The sequence below is a fragment of the Amyelois transitella genome, chromosome 16, assembly GCF_032362555.1.
Source record: "Amyelois transitella isolate CPQ chromosome 16, ilAmyTran1.1, whole genome shotgun sequence".
Taxonomy (NCBI): Eukaryota; Metazoa; Arthropoda; class Insecta; order Lepidoptera; family Pyralidae; genus Amyelois; species Amyelois transitella.
In genome coordinates this window covers 8,160,883-8,181,740 of record NC_083519.1, presented here as the reverse complement: position 1 = coordinate 8,181,740, position 20,858 = coordinate 8,160,883, and the positions used below count along the sequence as shown (strand labels likewise).

General features: G+C 35.1%; 4 protein-coding genes across 5 annotated transcripts; 2 read left to right on the top strand and 2 right to left on the bottom strand.

Annotated features, from left to right (window-relative positions):
* Positions 1-255: 255 nt before the first annotated feature.
* Positions 256-2,928, bottom strand: LOC106129610 (large ribosomal subunit protein eL36). Its single transcript, XM_013328212.2, has 4 exons — positions 2,845-2,928; positions 2,572-2,695; positions 1,905-1,997; positions 256-419 (listed from the first exon to the last, which is right to left on the bottom strand). Exons 2-4 carry the CDS (start codon positions 2,692-2,694, stop codon positions 276-278), a joined length of 360 nt encoding a protein of 119 aa, XP_013183666.1. The 5' UTR covers position 2,695; positions 2,845-2,928; the 3' UTR covers positions 256-275.
* Positions 2,929-3,364: 436 nt separating this feature from the next.
* LOC106129635 (uncharacterized) lies at positions 3,365-5,898 on the top strand. The gene is made up of 3 exons (XM_013328239.2): positions 3,365-3,559; positions 4,059-4,220; positions 4,534-5,898. The coding sequence occupies exons 1-3, from the start codon at positions 3,521-3,523 to the stop codon at positions 5,866-5,868; spliced, it is 1,536 nt and encodes a 511-aa protein (XP_013183693.2). The 5' UTR covers positions 3,365-3,520; the 3' UTR covers positions 5,869-5,898.
* A 3,184-nt stretch (positions 5,899-9,082) lies between these two features.
* On the bottom strand, positions 9,083-11,453 carry LOC106129653 (ribose-phosphate pyrophosphokinase 2). Its single transcript, XM_013328258.2, has 2 exons — positions 11,365-11,453; positions 9,083-11,246 (listed from the first exon to the last, which is right to left on the bottom strand). The coding sequence occupies exon 2, from the start codon at positions 11,192-11,194 to the stop codon at positions 10,166-10,168; it is 1,029 nt and encodes a 342-aa protein (XP_013183712.2). The 5' UTR covers positions 11,195-11,246; positions 11,365-11,453; the 3' UTR covers positions 9,083-10,165.
* Positions 11,454-12,242: 789 nt separating this feature from the next.
* LOC106129651 (histone H4 transcription factor) lies at positions 12,243-18,851 on the top strand. Of its 2 annotated transcripts, none has more exons than XM_013328256.2 (8): positions 12,243-12,673; positions 13,069-13,213; positions 14,034-14,275; positions 14,883-15,089; positions 16,014-16,234; positions 16,997-17,257; positions 17,929-18,064; positions 18,481-18,851. In XM_013328256.2, the coding sequence occupies exons 1-8, from the start codon at positions 12,422-12,424 to the stop codon at positions 18,697-18,699; spliced, it is 1,683 nt and encodes a 560-aa protein (XP_013183710.2). In that variant the 5' UTR covers positions 12,243-12,421; the 3' UTR covers positions 18,700-18,851. The 2 variants fall into 2 exon arrangements, with proteins under 2 accessions (XP_013183710.2, XP_013183711.2); XM_013328257.2 differs by lacking the exon at positions 12,243-12,673 and adding an exon at positions 13,370-13,547 and having other exon boundaries at positions 13,082-13,213.
* The last annotated feature ends 2,007 nt before the right edge of the window (positions 18,852-20,858 follow it).

Sequence of the window (20,858 nt, the reverse complement as noted above, 5' to 3'; positions counted from 1 at the left end):
TATAAGGAACAGATAACTCAAGTAGTGCATTCAGTTGGTCTTCGAGAAAAACACGTGACAAAAATTCGAGTTTAGCTCAGAATAAGGAGATAAACCCAAAACTGTCAACATTCATAAATAACTGTGATATAAGATGATGGATGAGGAGTAGAGCTGTTCAATCCTATCATCATGATTTAATCAGAATCATTGACATATAAACCTCGGAGTTAAAAATATATAGTTGTGTGGAAGGAGAATAAAAACATAGGTTTTTTTTACAGATTTATTTTCACTTAATGGTGGGCGTGGTGGGCTTGGGCGGCGGCCTTCCTCATCTGAGTGAGAACGTTGCTCAGTTCTTCACGCTTCCTCTTGGCGCGGATGTGTGTGCCCAAACGGCGCTTCAAGAACTTGAGTGCGCGCTTGTCCTTTGACACCTGAAAAATATTTATTTTAAAACTTTATTACCTAACAATTAAGGTAGTTATATTTCTATGGTCATCTATCTATATAATCATTGCATTGTCATATGAATTATACATTGCTAAATTTCAGTTCAAACAGAAACTAGGAAGACATTTTACTGGCATGATTTGATACATAGATACATATAATCACGCCTACATCCCTTGCCGGTTAGACAGAGCCAACAGTCTTGAAAAGACAAAAAGACCATGTTCAGCTGTATGTTAATGATGATAAAAACATACTTTCTAAGTCTTGACTCTACATACATACATAAACCTTTCTGGAGGGAATGGCAGAGACCACATCTTTCTAGTTGTCACAATCCCTGCACACTTCTTTTGCTTTATCAACATTCATAACTGTCTTTATGCAAGTTTTTCTGTTTTGGGTACTTCTGACCAGACCTTTTGCTAAACTGTCTCCGATTTGATCAAGTTAAATTCACCTAGGCCTTCCCACTCCAACAGTCCCATTCACTCTCTTTGTATATTTGCATAGCCAACCTGCTTTCATTCATCCTCTGAACATGACCAAACCATCTAAGCATTCCGTTTTCTATTCCTGTCATCTACGTCTTCTTTCACATCACAACAATCCCATAGGATTCCTTATCCTATCACTCTAATTTTACACCTATCATACTCCAAAGCACTCTCATTTCCACCATGTTTATTCAACTTTTATCCTTCTTCTGCCACACCCAGCATTCACTCCCATACATAAATGTTGGCGCCAGCACACTAGCCAATTTAGACAAATCCTGACTGTTTATAAAAGCATTGTGTCGTGTGCTTCCCAGCACCAATACAAAAAAGAATAGGACCACTCCATCTCTTTCCCAAGGATGTTGTAAAAGGCGACTTAGGGATAGGCTTACCTTGGGATTCATTTATAAGGCGATGGGCTAGCAACCTGTCACTATTTGAATCTCAATTCAAATAGTGACAGGTTGCTAGCCCGCTAGCTAACAGGTTCTATCAGATAGCTGAACGTGGTCTGTCAGTCTTTTCAGGACTGTTGGCTCTGTTTACCCCACAAGGGATATAGACATGACCATATGTATGAAAGTATAAAAGCATGCAACAACCCCTTCACTATGTTACCGGCATTCATTCTTCTTTCAATATTACTATCACACTTGCTCGGCTCTATCTACCTCTTCAGGATTAAAGACATTAATATACATTTTTATATGCTTATATTCATACAGCTTTTATTAAAGCTTGTAAAATTGGGCTCTTGTCCCTGAGTTTTCATTACACTGCATTTCAGAATTGAAAAAGATTCACCCAGAGTATTAATTTAGTATTAGACTAGTAATCACTAGTTTCACAATAACAATAGAAAAAAAAAGTTGATACAAAACTCTTTGTCAAGTTTAAACAGTTGTTTATATGAAAACTCCTGGTTAATCTCTTTTTATATTGATAAGTAAAAAAACTTATTATACATACCTTCAACAATTCCATAGCCCTCTTTTCGTACTGGGCATGACCGACCACCTCGCGCACCAGGTCACGGACAAACTTTGAATGTTTAGTTTGCAGCTGAAATAGAAATAAGGTCACTATTAGTAGTGTAAGGGAAAACTGCAAATTCGGACAACTGGATGTGTAAGTATGATACAAAGTGGTTAACCTAAAATTTTGCTTTGATAACTTTTTTTACACAAAACAACAATGGCAAATATGGCTTTAGAAAACTTGGACCCACTTTTCTTTCATTAAATTCATACATCAAAGTCATAATAATGTTGGTTTGATTGCAATTTACTCGATAAACAATCCAAGTATCCGCCAAAACTACTAATCAAGTCCATTTGGAAGGGTCCACAAAACTTGCCTGTATTAGAATCAATATAATTTTATAATGGCAAGGGATAGACTGAAGAGCAAGAAACTACTAAAAAAAATTTGTTACTGTTGAAATGTTGGAAAGAGGGATTTCTGAGGTTCATATCTAATGTGCCGGGCCGGTCGCTAGTTTTGAATAAATGAAACAATAACTTGAATCATAAAACTGGTTTAGGTATCAAAAATTAATTTCCAGTTAGACAAATAAACCGATGTGGTAAACATAACCTAGATCACAACATTTACGTTCATAAATAAAAATATTTACCCCCTTTAGCCTAGCTGGTCGAATTTTAATAGCTTTATCTGTTATTCCTTTTCTCCCTGCAGATATTTTAGTGGTTTTGTGGCCTTTCCTTAAACCAACTGCAATCTCGAAGCGGGGAGCCATTCTGAAATTTTTAAAGATAACCGATTTAAAAATATATTCACGAAGAGAATGCACAGTTATTTGGCAGCCTACAAAAATGCTGAAACATTTATAAAAAATAGAGATTGCAGATATTATTTAAAATTAAATAATTTTTAAATTCATACGTACTTTGCGGATTGACAGATCCTATCGAAGAGAATATTTTTTGTTTGTAGTTTGATTTGACATTTTGACGTGACAATGACATTCTTTTTTTTATATCGGCAACTAACTAAGGTCAAGTGTACCCTTGCACTAAATACACTGCAAGTGGCGTGGCCAGTGTATTGAAGTTAAGACTTAAGATTCTCTAAACTATTAAAAAACAATGTTATTTATTTTATTTCTCTATCTTTACATCAAAACTTTACAGTCATTCCAACTTCTTTTAGTTTTTATGAAAAGTATTCACACCTAATTATACAAATATATGAATGATCTGGTGTCTCGTAGTTGGTTTTTTGGTCTGCGTAAAATCTTACTGTGTTGGTTTAACGACAGGGATTTTGTTTGTATTCAATAAGCCATTCCATCAAGCATTGTAATGAGTTCTGTAAAAAAAGAAGAAAGCTTTGTGTGCCTTGCCTGCAAAAATTAATGTGTATTAAAGACAAAACTAAAACATCAATGTCAAAACGGTTATATAGTTTAGCAACGACTAACGATTAGAAAAACTTTGGTTAGAATCTGTATATTATGTGTTACATACATTCAGTTAAAATATCTCTATAATTTGTTTTGTGTTAAATTCGAACTTGCTAAATATTAAACAGTTTTACAATATTTGTCAAATGTGTTGACCAAAATGGAAGTTGGAGCAGTAAAACAAGCCTTTAACAACGAGGTTCGTAGTAAACAGTATCCACATGTCTGATCTGCGCACCCTTTCGTATACGTTATAGTATATTAATTTACTTTATATATTGTGAAAGATTATCTTGAATTATGCGTTATTTATTATCGAATAGTTAAGACTACAGACACTGTGCAATTTTATTGTATTCACTTTATTTTCATACATACTTAAGCATACACCTACTTTAAAAATAGTTCTTTATATAGTAAGGCTTTCAATACTAACAATTACATACATAAAACTATGTTTTTTTTTCACGAATGAGTACATAGAGATTTCATTTTTCTATGATTCCTGCATATTTCTTTTGCTTCATCTACATAACTCTACAATACTCCTAACTTGACCACTTTTACAATTCCAAATCTAAATCTGGCATGAGAAGATAATAATATGTTAATTTAATTCCTGTTGGGATGTTTGTAATACTATAATAATAATTAGTGATAAAGTGTTATTATATACTAAACACATTTCTTTTTATCAGGTTATTTTACTGAAGAAGAATTTGAATCAAGCTAAAATTCAGGTTATCCATAAACTTACTAGGAAAGCAAAAACCTTGACTCAGAAAAAAGTTCCTGATCATGTAGAGGTGAAATTTAAAAGGAAAGCGGAATCTGCTGTGAATGAAGTTTTGGCTATTAAGGTAAGGGGAGGTATATCAACTTCAGAAGTAAAGAAAGTGTAGTATTCAGATCAGTTGGTTTATAATGTGGTAATTTATAAATTCAGCATGGTGGTTTGGAAGTAAAGAAATGACATTGTCTGTATCAGCTGGTTGTCTACCCAAAGATTGTAAAACTCAATTGAAAGAAAGGCTTAGCTAGTAACCCTTCATTATATGAATCTCAATACTATCCTAAGCTAATTGTTGATTAATGGGTCTATGCTTTAAAAAAATTTTGATATATGCTTCAAAAAAATTGACAAAAATTAAGACATTTTCTATTTGATTACAGAAACTCAAACCTAAAGATGTGGCCAAATTTATAGTGACACACACAAAGGAACTAAAACAATATTTAAACAACCCAAAAGCTGACCAGGATAAAGCATGTGCCAGATTATTACTTCATAAATCTTTACAAGAAAAATATAGGTTCATTAGAGGCAGATTTTCTAATATTCCTATAGAAGATCTGTTAATGTCTAGACAAGAAAGGAGAAAACTTAAAAAAGAAGCATATGATAAGAAGAAGAAGAAAGGTAAAAATAGTGAAGTTGTGAATTCTGAAGGTGATCGAGATGTCTTAGATGATGAAATGGGTGATGATATAAAGGACTCTGATAACAGTGATATATCTAATGATGAAGCTTCATCAAATAATGAAGAACAGACTAATGAAGATGATTCAAATGCAGAAAGTGGTAATGAAAGTGATGCTAATTCAGAGGATGGTAAAATAAATATGCTACATAATGATTTTGAAACTGACAATGATAATAGTTTAAACTCAGAAACTGTTGATTTAAAACCAATCAATGATAACTTGAACAGCAAAGCAGATTTGTTACTGCACAAAAAGGAACCAGAAAAAAATGATTTAGAAGCAATCAAAAATAATACAAACAGTAAAGCAATGTTAAAATCAGATGTGTTGCTACACAAACAGAAACCTGAAAAACAAATTGAAAAAAATGATTTAGAAGCAATCAAAATAAAACAAATTGAAAAAAATATGAACAGTATAGCAATGCAACCAGATGTGGTGCAACACAAACAAAAACCTGAAAAACATAGAGAAAAAAAAGATAGAACAAAGGACAACAAGAAAAACAAAAATCTAAATGAAAAGCTAGTTACAAGAAAATTCAAGAAACATTCAGAAGATATTCTAGTTAATGCGACAAAAATTGTTGATCCCTTTTTTGTAACATCCACTGGAGAGAATTATATGTCATTAGCAGAACCTAAGCTGCCTGATGAAGTAAAAGAGATTCACAAACAAGGAAATAGAAAGCTTAGGAGAGCCATCATGTTTGGACATGTTCCAAAAAGCAAAGCTAGACGTGATGGTTTTAAAGCAGACATGTCCAATAGGCGTAATGGTGTTGAGAAATCAAATAGATTGAATAATAAATTTGATAGACAAAGAGATGCACGTAAAAGAGGTAATGACAGGGATAAAAATGTCAATGATAATAACAAAAGATCTAATTTCAATGATACAAGATTAAAATCTATTGAGTTGCAAGACAAAAAGCCTGAGAAACTTCATCCGTCTTGGGAGGCAAAGAAAAAGAAATCAGGCATTTTACCATTCCAAGGTAAAAAGATAGTATTTGATAGTTAATAAGGTTTATTGTACAATAAAAACTATTTATAATCACTGTTGATATTTGTTTATTCTAAATCACAAATTCATCATTAAGCCATGGAGCTGAACATGTCCTTGCAGTATTTTCGAAACTGTTGGCTCTACCTGTAAGGGATAAAGATTTGAATGTATAAAAAGTGCAATAAAATAAAATAACAGACGCAATCGTTAACTAAATTACGTATTAAAATACGTAAATAACTTGTTTATTATAAGAAATAATAGAGATTGCTCTTGATGACGTTAATAATATGTATAGGGGGTCGAACACGGGTGATAACCCATTACACATAACGATAAATATACTTAGTTTCTTGGTATTTGTAGTCTTAACGTAATTAAAATTTGTGGAGAAAAATTATGGACACACCTCTTAAGAGCATGGATGGTGGGAGTCGTTAAGATAAATTTTCATATAACCATACCCTAACTTGGTTATTTGTTTCGACCTAATGGCGCCACATGAGCTAGACAACAAACCTAGTAGTAATGCTTAATTGATTCATTGTATATTTTGCACTTTAAAATTGCCAATTAAAAAACCTTTTGATTTTCTGTACCTAGATTATTTTTAAATGCTCCCTAATAATTTGCCCTCTTCAAGAGGGTACCTAACTGAAATGAGAAACTACAATAACTAGGTAGTTTTGCAAGAAACGACTCCTGTCTGTTTTGATATGAAGAAATAGCAAACTGGACAAAGCGGAGAGAAAAATCGGAAAGCGGCCCCAGGCCCTTAATCATACTAACGGCAGTTGCAACTAACATTGAACAGGCCAGTTCCTCGACATTCATCACTCTGCATGCAAGCTCGCCTTTCACCAGGACGTTTCAATTTCATTTCGTTAGTCTAAGTTCGTCTAAATAAGAAATTTATTTGCAATGACGAAGAAGATCGAACTCAATGAGAGCACCGCAGATGTAGATGAGAGCACTTTACAATTTATTAACAAACAATTTACATCATTGCTCCGTCGACATTAAGGGTCAAGTTTTAGCTGATACAAATTGATATGATGTAACTATGGAGATTGTACTCGTAACACAAGTCTCGAAGTTACTTCGAGGCTAACTCAATCTGTGTAATTTGTCCCGTATTTATTTATTTATTGAGAATTCTGCCAATAAATACCTAGCTATTTATCTTTTTTAGGTAGGTACTTACTCCATTCTATTTTCTTGGCTAAGGTAAAAAATCTCTTAAATTTTAAAAAAGGCAAAATACCTACCTTCTAATAACTAAGAATATTTCCTTTATTTTAAATCTTAAATTATAAGACAAGTCCCCTTCAAGATTTGAAGAAATTCCTAAGTTGAGGACTTCAATAGGCAGGTAATCTGATCCTTTCAGCATAGCGATAACTCTAACGTTCACGGGGTTCAAATTTCTATGCTACCTACCTAATTATATTGCAAAAGGAAATGCCAATTTCTCAGTAGAATCAGATTCTACAGCGGATACTTACCTACAAAATTAAAGATTTTCTACAAATATTCTATTGCGCCTGTTTTTGTTTTACAGAGTTTGGCAGAGACGGTATCACTTGCTTTGAGTCTATATATTTTTCGCGTCCCTTACGCTCATCAATTAATCTATCGTCACGTAGGTATAGAAATCCGATCCGAATAGGTAGGTATGTATAAAAAAAGTAACTAAACTTGGTCCTTTTAATTAGTTCGATACTTCCACAAGAAAATAATCGAATAAATTGCTGCGGCGAAAGAAGAACTCCAGGCAATAGCTTTGAAAATTTCGATAGCCTAACCTTTTATGAAAATCGATTAGGACTAATGATAAAACTATAGGTATTATGCAACGCTTGCACGTGTTTAAACCAAATAAAAGCGTAACATTATTTGTTTTACCTAATATAAATACTTCCATTCTATTTATATCTACTGTCTGTATATCAACAAGTTACATGAAAAATCTTCAATTGTACAGATAACACTATAGGTTGTGGGCACTTAGCCAAAAAAAATGTGCCGTTAAGATTGTCGCGCGAGCTTGAACAAACAGCTTTTTATCTGTAAGTAGGTACCTATTGAGCATAAAAAAACTGTAACTATGTAAAATATTTGTACATCTAAGTACCTACTTATATCGAAAAAAAAATTAATAAGCATCGGTAATCCTTCCGCAGCCATTAAGTACCAATGCCAATTTTTCAGTTCGATTGTTTATCGATGCTCTATTTTGAGGAAAAATATCGTGAAGAAACATGCACATTCAGGAGTCGCATCGATTCGTGTACCTACAACCTGACTTACCCCCTTTTTGATTCGCTACCGGGATTACCTCATGGAAGATGGTGATTGTGAAAGATATATACCTACCTGTACTGAGTCCCACATTTCCTGGCTCATGAGTCTGTGCCAACGCGTTTCACACGTTAAATTGATTGTATTGCAATAGGTACCTACACTCCTCTCCTGCATAGTGGGCAGTCGAACCCGGGTTCCACCAAGCTCAGAATTATTCCGAAATTTCTGCATAGCCAACATGTGAAGTTTTAATGGCGTATGTGTCTTGTACCTATTACAGGTATATCGTGAAGGGAGATCTCATATAGGCAACGATCACAAGACCATATAAGACTAATATCGATTTCTAGAGCGTCGGTAGCCGAATCGGTAAGGTGCACAGTTAAAATGCGTGTAGCGCAAAAAGGGGACAGGTTCGAATCCCACCTCGGCCATTACCATACCAATGACTATTTTCGAAGTTCTGTACATTAGTTTGAATACTAACTGATGCTCTTACGGTGAGGAAAAACATCGTAAGGAAACCTGCGCATTCAAACAACTGGATGTTTAACCATGATCGATCCAATACGGGTTGGATTCCCCTGCAAAGGTTGCGGATGTCAGACGGAAGTCGCTTCGTGTAAAAACTCCGACTCCCCCAATCCAGGATCCATGGTCAAAAGCATACCCCGGGCTCCTCTCCACGGTGGCGAGTATACAATCGAGACTTAAAGCTAGGGGGAAGATTATTAATTGATTTCTACGATCACACCACCTTCCCGCTGCGATAAGATAGACTACATATGTCAGCTTACCACGATCCCTGCATACCTACTTCTCTCGCTTCATCTTATGCAAACACAGAATATGTTTCAGGACCCTACTAAATGTGTATTGAATGAGATAAAAAAAAGTTTATAGCTTCTTAAATAAAAATAAGATGTGTGAATATGAAGAATTTTTTATTAATGCTTAAAAGTAGGTATACAGACCAAATATACATATATAGTTAGTTCATCAATTAAGGAAATAATTTTGATCTTATAAGACGTCGATTGCCAATAAAAATAACACGATTGCGAATTTATACATTGGATAAATTTATCAAAGTTTAATATTGAAGAATTTAAGCATAATATACAATTTTGAAATTTACTTCCCTGTGGGGAAATATAAAGGCCACAACATATGCAATATACCTACATCTATTCATGATACAAAAAATAAATGTCATCAATTGACTCTAAAACTATAAAAATTAAACTATGTTATGCCAAAAAAAATATTAAAAGAGCTTCTTTCATCACTAGTGAAAAAAAAAAAACTTAATTACAAGACAAAAATACATAAGTACTTTACTTTTTGATCCAGAGAATCAGCATTCCCAATAATAGATGGAGTAAAATAAAACAATTAGGTACATCAGTATTGAAGATTAAAATTGACCTACAATCTTTTCTCAAGTGATGAAACAAACAAAAGTATGGCATTTAAGATATCTTGTCTTTTATGATTATCAACTAAAATTCATTCTTAAAAATCCATTACAGCAACTGTTACAATGAATAATGGAAAAAATTATAAAATATACTGCCAGAGTAAATGCATTTTCCTGATTGGTACTTTATTGATGACTATGAATGTACTACATGTTGTTTAAGTAACTCAATATCTTAAAGAGTTACTGAACTTATCGAATTAACCAATGACCCTTTAGATATGAATAATAATAAAAAAACAACAGTTGCTCAGTCAAATATGACTGTCTCATGATCAAAGGGTATAATTGCCAATATATGAGATTTTACCAGTCAGAATAGCTTTAGGCCACTATTCAACAAATTTAAAACTAAATCTAAACTAAAACATTCAATATCAACTCTCTAGGCTTCCAACAAAATATCACCAGTTAACGTAAATCTCATTAACTCTTTTAAATGTTAATAAAAATAAAAAAATTTAGTTTTGATAAGAATTTTCAAAATGTTGCAAGAACCTACAAGACCTAACCTTAAAATACGTAAAACTAATATGGAACATTAGAGAATAGGTACGAGACTGACTCGCCATTGTGGGTACGCCTTACAGCTTCAGCTAACATCATAGACACATCAATGCACTGAATTTTAGGACATTCCTGCATGTGCCTTTCTTGAGGTATTGTGTTTGTAACAACCACAGCCTCCAAACACGCATTGTTGATCCTTGATATTGCCGGTCCAGAGAAAATACCATGAGTTAATATAGCATAGACTTTTATAGCACCAGCTTCTATAAGCTTTTCGGCAGCATGGCAGATTGTGCCGCAAGTATCAGCCATATCATCTACTAAAATGGCAGTGCGGTCCTTTACATCACCCACCAAAACCATAGATGCGACTTCATTAGCCTTTTTCCTTTCTTTGTGAATCAAAGCAAACTCCACATTGAGTCTATCAGCAATAGAAGTAACTCTCTTGGCACCACCAGCATCAGGAGATACAACTATGCTAGTTTTCCAGTCAGGAATGTTCTCTTTAATCCATTTCAATACAGCCGGCTCAGCAAAGAGGTTATCCACAGGAATGTCAAAGAATCCTTGAATTTGTGAAGCATGAAGATCCATAGTGATGATATGATCTGCACCAGAGACTGATAATATATTGGCGACAAGCTTCGCAGTGATTGGGGCTCGACTCTTATCCTTTTTGTCTTGTCGGGCATACGGGAAGCAAGGAATAACAGCTGTAACCCGAGACGCCGACGCAATTTTGCAAGCATTAATCATGATTAGGAGCTCCATCAAATTGTCATTGATCTCACCACTGCCGCTCTGCACAATATAAACATCTTCCCCACGTACGGACTCGCCGATTTCAACACATGTTTCCATGTTGCTAAATTTTTTTGTCACCACTTTGCCCAAGTCGATGCCGAGGCGATCAACAATTTTTTGCGCGAGGTCTGGGTGCGAGCTACCGCTGAAAACTTTGATATTTGGCATCCTGGTGGTTAAAGGTAGAGCAGGATTGTCTAATTTATTCACTACTTTCTCTAGTGTTACTGTTGATTTCATTCGCACAAGAGCTCACACGATACGACCTCTCGACCGTCACGCGATAACTGTGCTGTAATTATAAACTACTTATAATTTTCAAATAGCGATAAGAGATACAGTCGCGACAACGTGGATACAAGCCGTACAAGTGATGCTGTGTTTTTAAATACGTACAATACGATACGTACCTATCAATATCACCACAAATTCACGGTCTTTTTCAACGAGGACGCGCCTGACCTTGCACGCACGTTTTTAAAATAAAATTGACTTGACGTTGACAAACAAGCAAATTAAAACGTCAAATTACTCAGACCCCTTACACACTATTCATTTTTCAGCAAACTTTTTGTTTTTCAGCAAGCGATACCTAAGACTGTCTGAGAGTCTAACTAGACTGCTCGCTATTTACACTATATAGTCTGAAAAACGAACACTTGCTCAGTCGCATGCAACATATCGACGTAGGCGGTTTTATGACACTTTAAAAGTGTCATAAAACCGCCTACTGTCCTAAGACCCGTAGACTATGTTTCATTTATATTAACATCATATGAGCAAATCATGATATTCTCAAAGTATTACCGTTCGACCTCCGCAATCTTTGAAGGGGAACCTTCAGGTACTGAATCTTGGTAGAATAAACCACAAAGTGTTATCAATGTCGCTTAATGCTAATAATTATGTAGTAAGCGTATTGTCGTTATTTAGAAGGTTGGCTATGAGTACTATCGTGTAACTATATTGTTATTATTTATTGGTTAAGTTTCTGTGTACGTAAAATATTTTCTTTAAATCTTTAAATTTAATCACGGCACTGATTTTTTTACTTACACTAAATATGTAATTTCATAAACATTTCTTTTATTAATGAATATTTTATTTACAAAAATAAAATACAAACAAAAGTGTATTAAAGTATTATAATTATAATGCTCAAAAATCAATGACTTAAAGAAACTATAAACAATGGATGTATGCCATGTGGGTTTCAGATCCCTGAAACAACAACACAACAGAAAAATTCTTACGTCAACGTCACTTTATGTTTTTTTTTGGTATTTGGTCACAAAACATTGTTGTTTTGTGCTAACAGCTGTGGTTCCTTCGTCAACATAAAATTAACCTGGACTGGAGCTGAACTAACACGTTTTATATAAGTGAAGATTATATGGTTACCCTTTCGTTACCTATTTGCTTAACAAGAACTTTATCAGCTGTGTTCAGTGTTCCTTTAGACTTCTCATGGAGGGAAAATCGGAAGGCGACGTAAAACTGAAAATAAAGGATCATGATCAAAAACTTCGACTCGTGCGTTGCATGGACTGGCTTCAAAATCAAAACAATCTCGAGTCAAAAACTGTGCCTAATAAAAATGATATAGAGTTTATTATAAGGACGAATGCTGATCGTAAAAAGTTTTTGCTATCTGCTGCTGATGATAATGCCACTGTACCCACTGGAGTTGAGGAATCTGTAGTGGAGCCTAAAGTTGTGGTTTGTATTATACCTACTCAACTACTTAAGTAGGTTATGGACTATCTTCTTCCTTCTGGCATTAGTTCTGTTTACATCCTCACCTCTTTGGAGAAGATCCTTAGTTAAGTTTATGACATAAACATAACATATTTAATTTCTTTAATGGCCTGTGTGGCACAACAGTGGTGAACAAAATTCAAAAGTGAGATGGAGTGGCCATCAATGGTGTTAATCACAAAATGTTTACAAGTCATATGATCTAGCTGTGATCTTTGTCTAACTCTTTGACCAGAGAGAAAGAGAAGATAAGATGCATCTCTATGACCCATTACCCAAGGTTTCTTCTATTTTTAAATATGAAGGGGATTTTCAGTTTGTCTCTATTGTTTTTTTTTATCATTGTTAATTTCCAGCCATTAAAGAAGCTGCGAGTTGAAAACTTGCGTTATGAATGCGAGTGGCAGTCCTGCCGTAGTGTCTTTGATAATTATGACCACTTTCAATCTCATGTGCGTAAACATACATCAGATTTACATGTGATTGGCAAAGAAGAATGTGGTAAGTTTTTATTTGTTGCAAATTTACACCCTGAAAAAAAAATTAAAAATATTTTATATGGAAACAAGTACAATTTTATTTAACATGGGATAACAATGACATCTGCAGAAGTTATGAAACTGGGCATTAATATATTGTGTATTTCTCATTACTCAGAGGAAGGCCACAAGAGCAATGGGATGATGTTATAAGACAGGGTGCTGGTAAGACATGGGGTAGAGTGGCAGGAGAAAGACAGGAATGGAAAAGTTTGAGGAGGTCTTTGCCAACTGGCAAACAGATTATCAGAAGAATATGCACAAAAACACAAATTATGGAATGGAATTTAAGAATTGTAATGATAATCTGAATAAATGCTTATTTATTAATTTATTTCATCATTACTTTAAAATGCTGACAGCTCCACCCATAAAGCGATATAATATCTCCAAAATTTCACTACACACAGGAATTCCAGGAAATCAATATTTGTTTCATAGGAACTGTCTTTTTTCAAGGATTATTTTATGCCTAGAAAAGTACTATCTAACTAAATATCTCAAATTGGCATTGTGGGACCAATCAATTTTCGCAAGTAAATAATAAAAAAAAATGTTTTATGATTATTTGCCTCATCATCCCTAACTGAATGTGTCTGAAACAAACAAATTCCTCAGTCCATTCGAAATTTGATTGTAAAATATTGGAGTAAAGCACACAATTCTCAAATAAAAAACTCTGCTCATTTAAATTGGTGTAGAAGATTCATTTAATTTTGTTAGCAATCTAAATGTTTTCATTTGTTATTATTTCATAGTTAAAGAAATATTTTAAATTTCAGTGGAATATGTTTGCCTGTGGGACATTTGTGGGCACAAAACCTCGGACTTCCAAGAGATGGTCAGACATCTTAACTACCACGCCTATCATGCCCGCTTGATGGCTATAGGTTTCAACGCGCGGGCGACATTGAAGTTAGTGCGATGTCGTAAAGATTCCACAAAACGAAATCAACTTCCTCCATTGAAATGCCCACATACTTGCTTGTGGTTTGGGTGTAAGGAATCTTTTGACTCTATACAGGTGGGTCTTCTACTTTTCAAGCTTTTATTAAGTCTACAAAGAAGCAACTGCTGAGCTTTGGATAGAAGAGTGTCGGTGGTCTAAACTTAAATAATATAATATGATTACGTCTATGTCCCTTGTATGGTGGACAGAGCCAGCAGTCTTGAAAGACTGATAGGTCATGTTCAGCAAATAGGCTTATTGTTAGAATTGAGATTCAAAAAGTGACAGGTTGCTAGCCCATCGCCTAAAAGAAGAATCCCAAGTTTGTAAGCGTAGACCTTAGTCACCATTTACTACATTCGTGGGAAATACATGGAGTAGGACTTTTCTTTTTTGGGTGCCTGGGAACCACACGGCACAGAGAGCAATGTGACCTCTGCCAAGGAACATACAGTTTCCTGAATGATCAGGTTTTGTTACAAAGTTCTTGTTTCATAGTAAGAAGTAAGAACATGGGTTAGTACTAATGTATTTAACTCCAAAAAGAGTGATGCGCTACAAGGTCAGAGTTATTTGATACAGGGCCTGAGGGGATTTAATACAAACACTTTCTTGTTCAACTTTGACCACCGTCGACGCCCTAAAGTTTATTTTGAAGTTGACACAAAATTATTTTTTTCAGGCACTTTTCGACCATGTTCTATGCATACACATCCGTTACTCAGAGAACTTGCTTTGCTCGTGGGCGGGGTGCGGTGCGACGTTTCCTCGTAGACCAACACTGCTTCTGCATGTACGTTCACACACGGGCGAGAGGCTTATAGCGTGCTTCCACTGCGGGCAACACTTCGCGTGCAATAGGAAACTGTGCGATCATCTGAGAAGACAGGTACCTGCTGTTTGTTGAACAAACTAAATATGTACATTTTGTTTGTTTGTTTGTAATATTACAGGAATTTATACAGTTACAAGAAATAGTTATTGCAATGGCGGACTTATCCCATGAAGGGGTGACATATTTAATTATCAAGTTCCTTTGAAGAGTCATAACCAGAAGTCAGCCTAATTCAGTTAGATGGTTTAATGATAGAATTGAGATTCAGATAGTCACAGGTTGCTAGCCCATCGTTTGAATAAACCCAGCTAGGTATATTATCAAATTTAGCTGACTTCAGTGTAAGGAGTTAGCTCTAAAATATAAGACTAGTGGACCCAGCCAATTGTCGTCGTTCAGTCCCAGCATTTTCTGAAAAGATATCTTTTGACTTAGATCAAATGTTTTCTTAGAAAGCATAGCGAGTACTAACAGAGGTTATATCTAAATTTCCACCGGATCTGGAAATATTTAAAAAATTTTTTTGTTGAATTGAAATATAATCGTTCGCGCAGAACGTCTATCCACATAAGAGGGTAACATGTTCAGATTGCGGCGCGTCGCACGCCAGTCCATCTCGCGTAGTTAGGATTATCAATATATACAAAACTCTTGCGTTGCTAAGCGATTGAGAATTAAAGAATGTGTACCCGGAACCACTGCACCCACGGATGCAGGAAGCTAAAATTTGGCACGAGCGTTCCTTAAGCAGTGTAGTGGAGCATCAACATTTTTGCGAAATTCCCACGGGAACGGAAAATATGAATATTCTTATATCGAATGGAATTTGAACATTAATTACCTACTTGAAGATTCTTAGTTCGAATGGAATTTGGAAGATTCTTATTTCGAATGGAATTTGAACATTAATTACCTACTTGAAGATTCTTATTTCGAATGGAATTTGAACATTAATTAATTAACTACTTGTTCACCCAGAACGTGTGCCCGAACACGACGCTGACGTGCTCTGTGTGCGGCGCGGCGCACGCCAGCGAGTACCTGCTGCGGCTGCACGCGCGCCAGCACATCTCGGCGTACGCGTGCGCGCTGTGCGACATGTCGGCGCCGTCCGCCGCCGCGCTGGCGCAGCACGCGCGCTACCGCCACCTGCCCGCCGCGCACGGCCGCACGCACGCCTGCCCGCACTGCGAGTACAAGTGCGTGTGTCCTTTTATTTTTATTTTTTTATTTTTATCTTTATTAGGGAAACAAACAGTTACATGGTTGCCTATTAATATTATCTTATACTATAGTACATAAACCAATAAAGTTTCCTCTGTTTACTAATACATAGTATCGAAAAGACAAAGTCCTTTACTTATACATACATATATATGGTCACATGGTACAGTTTGCAACTCGAAATGTCACAGTACCCTTTACATTAGTAGGTAAAGGCTGGTATGTCTTAGATAAAGTAATTACTACTAATGTCTCCCCACACCAAGTTCGCAATTTGGGACGCATCATGTGTGAACACGATAGCATTCTGAATACCTCAACTATGGTGCATGATTAGGGACAAGCGACTAGAGGGTCAAAATTAAATGATTTTTAATTTCAATCACGGAAGCATTTTTGCAACTTGATAATTAAGCCACATATACACATATTTTTAATTATATCTTACATACATATGGTCACGTCTATATCCCTTGCGGGGTAGACAGAGCCAACAGTCTTGAAATGAATGGCCACGTTCAGCTATTTGGCTTAATGATAGAATTAAGATTCGAATAGTGACAGGTTGCTAGCCCATCGCCTAAAAAAGAATCCCAAGTTTATAAGCCTATCCCTTTGTCGTCTTTTAGGACAAACATACATGTATGCATGTATGTTTGTCCATCAAACTGAGAACCAAAATTTTTATAAAGGCGGTCGAATACATATAACTAATATATAATGTAATAAAATTGCAGGGCAGTAATGAAATGGGACCTAAAGAAGCACATAGAAACGCACACACGCAAGAGACGTCGCGAGAAAAAAGCCAAAGGCAGCGAGTCTATGTCTGATGATTCCGAAGAGGAAATTAAGAAGAAGCCCAAAGTGGCGAAGAAGTACGCTTGTCACATGTGCCCCAAGGAGACGATGAAGATTTTCTCAAGGGGCGAGAGGCTGACGACGCATTTGGTTAAAGTTCATGGTGCGCAGTGGCCTTTCGGACATAGCAGGTTTAGGTGAGTTTACATATATATAAATATAATCACGTCTTTATTCCTTTAAGTAGTCAGTACAGAGTAGACAGAGTTTTTGTTTGTTGCTTTGTATACCTATATAGCAAAGTTTTGAATTGATCCGCATCACACGGAATGCAAGGAAATGTATATTTTTACAGATGCAATCTAGTGTAATGGAAGATAACCCTTATAGCTTTAAACTGTAGTTCGATAACTTATTGATGTATTCACAGTTTTGAGTTTTGTTATCTCATTGTTTTCTAGAAGGATTAATTTCATTCCATACATACATATTTAAGAAATGCCTGAATGCACTTTTTTGGGTTTTTCGGTATTAGGCGGCAATATAAAATAGGCGTGGGTTCGTCGTCTCCACGTTTATAGTACGTACATCAAAACACATATGATAAAACAATCGGTAAAAACATTGAATAGCGCCATCTAGCGCGATACGATGGAACTTCAACGCGGTGAAACCACATTGCATGTCCACTCCTACAGAAATTAATTAGATGGCGCTGTTGTTAGACTCATATTATCATGTCTGTATCTCTTGAGGTGTAGACAGAGCCAACAGTCTTGAAAAGAGTGAAAGGCCTCATTCAGCTGTAATTTTTTTGACAAATTAAATAGAGTGATAGGTGAGAAACTTAAGTTGATTTTATTTACAGATACCAAATAAGCGAGGACGGTATGTACAGACTTACGACGACAAGATACGAGTTTCTAGACGTTTCAGAGAAGATTGTGGACGGATACAGTGGCCCGAAGGAGTCGTTGCAAAACAATTTGGAATTCAAAGTCAAGGTATTGTGTTCTTATTTAGATACCTCTGTCTGATATGTACAATGATGATTTGTACTTTTATACTGTTTTGTGAACTAAGTTTTGTACCTATTGATTTTAATTTTAACGTAATTGTAAGTTTTTAATTTGTGCTCGTGTTTGTTTAATAAAAGTTCTTTATTAATTGCGGAGTAGACTGGGCCAGCAGTCTTGAAAGACTGACAGGCCACGTTCAGCTGTTTAGCTTAATGAAAGAATTGAGATTAAGATATAGTGACAGGTTGCTAGCTCGTCGCCTAAAAGAAGAATCCCAAGTTTATATGTATGTATGTATAAAATGAAATAATGTATTAATTTATGATTGTTAGGTCAAATAATGCTTGTGCCAGTCAACCTCTGCTCTTTACTGATTCTAAAACATTATACTTTATTTGTAGGAAATCGCCGAAGCAACGGAAACTACGCCTAAACGTATCGAAATAACTTTGAAAAATAGCGAAGAAAATGGCGGTAGTGAATGCGAGGGGAAAATGAAATTTGAACCTGAAGACGATAAGAATGCGGTCGAGATTACAATGTGCGACGTCGACGAAGATGGCAATATTATTAGTTCCAAAGTCATCAATCGTCATTACTCCAATTTAATAGCGGAATAAATATTTTGAAAATTAGCCTTCATAATAATAATGGTCGAGCTTGCATGAAGTGAGTTATGAATGTGAATGAAGCGAAAGAATTATGCAAGTGGATGTGTGCGTGGCAAGTGGATAGATGTAGATGATGTAAGATGCGTGATTTTATTTATGTGTACTTTAGATTTTTCAGTGAGAATTTTTAAACAGAATTTTTTTTATGAAAATCGGTTATATATGGACAGAAAAAAAAATAAAGTTGAAATAGTTGGTTATCGATATGCCGAGCAATAAATAGGCAAACGGACATTTTGTTCTTAAATATCTGGTTTGAAAAGTTAGCAGATAATCATATTTGGTTGAACTATCACAATATCAACTGATCTAATTACATAATTCAAGGTAATTCGGTCAGTAGGGGAGACTGGGGACACTTGATCCCCATTTTAGTTTATTGCTCATATCTTAGTCTATAGTAATGGCTTTCAGAAAATTTTTGGTGACTTCCTAGAAAAACTATTCATCTTACTTTGTACATTATCAGATTATGGAATTAAATAATAATAAGTACTTTTTTTTAAAATTTACTATGACATTACAAAAGGATCAAGTGTCCCCTATGCTGGGAGACTTGATCCCTGTGTAGGTTAGATTTGATTATAGGGGAACAAGTGTACCTACGTCATTATAAAATAATAATAATGCATTTTACAATATAAAAATTGTTTATTTAATCATATAAACATAACAAAAATCAACACTTACAATTGTTATATTATTTTATACCTCTATGTGTTTACTTAAAGATAATTTGAGTCTTAATAATCACAATCCTTACTAAATGTGTACCTACTAAAACTTTTTGTCTTATTTTTATTATCGCAACGATTTACATCATTATAGGGAAATTTAACATCTGGCTGTCGTTGTTTGGTTGTTTCCTGGCGTATCTTCTTAGTGTCATCGAAGGCACATCATAAAGTTTTGCAATTCCGTTGATAGTATTTCCTTTCAAAATCTCTTTAACCGCTAATTCAAGTTTTGTTTTGTCTATGGATATGCCTTTCTTAGCACCCTCTTTATACGTAATATACGTTAATATTTTTCTTCCATATAAAACAAGTAAAAATACTGAGCTAATTATACCTAACCAAATATAGGGGACACTTGATCCCGGGATCAACTCTCCCCGCGCTCGCAGGGATCAAGTGTACCCGGAACTGATTTTTTTCAAAAACCAAATTTTTGTTAAAGAAATAAAGCGGTAATTAGATGAAAACCCCATCAATACAAACTTCAATTAACAACTTTTCTAGTCTTTAGAATGTGGTTACTAATTTATAATTAGTAATAACTATAGATAATGATTTAAATACTCACAGAAAAATATTTTCACCTGGCGAAAACAAAATGGCACCACTGCTCTGAAGTTGTCAATTGTGAACCATCAAATTTACGTTCAGTCATAGACAATGAGTGAAAACAACAGTATTGCCAGTCTTTAAAATAAAAATACCGTGTGCTTATCGATTTATTGACAAGGGATCAAGTCTCCCTGGGGATCAAGTATCCCCAGTCTCCCTATATAGTTTTGATCGATTCGGCTGTGATGGAACCACGACTTATAATTATAAGGTTGTCGAAGTTTGTGGGGGGTAGTATATACATATTGTAAGAGGCAATAGGTAAGTGTTCTGTTAATGCATTTTTAAGTTATCTATATTGGTAAAAATGTTAGTTTTAATTATAAGTATCACAGTTTTGATGAGTTTTAAGAAGCCTTTTTTAAATCATAACTTGTAGAATATATTACTTACCGAGTTTGGGATAATTAACGTTAATTTATTTACTAGAGCGTCAGTGGTTGAATCAATAATGTGCCCGATTTAAAAATGCTTGCATATTGAGGCACGGGTTCAAATCCCAACTCGACTATATACCAACTGTCTAAGTTATAACATTAGCTTAGTTAGATGCTAAACAATGCTCTTTAGGAGAAGGTAAACATCGTGAGGAAACCTGTACATTCAGGTAACTGGGTTTTAACCCTAATCCAATACAGGTTTGTTTCCCCTGGAAGGGTTGCAGAGGTCAGACGATGGTTATAGATATATAGCGATGTCTATGAATTTAGTACTTTTTTATGTATGAATTATGTATACTTTGCGAAATGGAATTCATCA

Coding starts and splice junctions, on each gene's coding strand:
- LOC106129653 (XM_013328258.2), bottom strand. CDS start 11,194: ATGAAATCAACAGTAACACTAGAGAAAGTAGTGAATAAATTAGACAAT.
- LOC106129635 (XM_013328239.2), top strand. CDS start 3,521: ATGGAAGTTGGAGCAGTAAAACAAGCCTTTAACAACGAG. Junction 3,560..4,058: donor AACAAGCCTTTAACAACGAG/GTTCGTAGTAAA, acceptor TCTTTTTATCAG/GTTATTTTACTGAAGAAGAA. Junction 4,221..4,533: donor ATGAAGTTTTGGCTATTAAG/GTAAGGGGAGGT, acceptor ATTTGATTACAG/AAACTCAAACCTAAAGATGT.
- LOC106129651 (XM_013328256.2), top strand. CDS start 12,422: ATGGAGGGAAAATCGGAAGGCGACGTAAAACTGAAAATAAAGGATCAT. Junction 13,214..14,033: donor GATTGGCAAAGAAGAATGTG/GTAAGTTTTTAT, acceptor TTTAAATTTCAG/TGGAATATGTTTGCCTGTGG. Junction 17,258..17,928: donor TTCGGACATAGCAGGTTTAG/GTGAGTTTACAT, acceptor TTTTATTTACAG/ATACCAAATAAGCGAGGACG.
- LOC106129610 (XM_013328212.2), bottom strand. CDS start 2,694: ATGGCTCCCCGCTTCGAGATTGCAGTTGGTTTAAGGAAAGGCCACAAA. Junction 1,998..2,571: donor GACCAGCTAGGCTAAAGGGG/GTAAATATTTTT, acceptor TTTCTATTTCAG/CTGCAAACTAAACATTCAAA. Junction 420..1,904: donor GGGCTATGGAATTGTTGAAG/GTATGTATAATA, acceptor AATATTTTTCAG/GTGTCAAAGGACAAGCGCGC.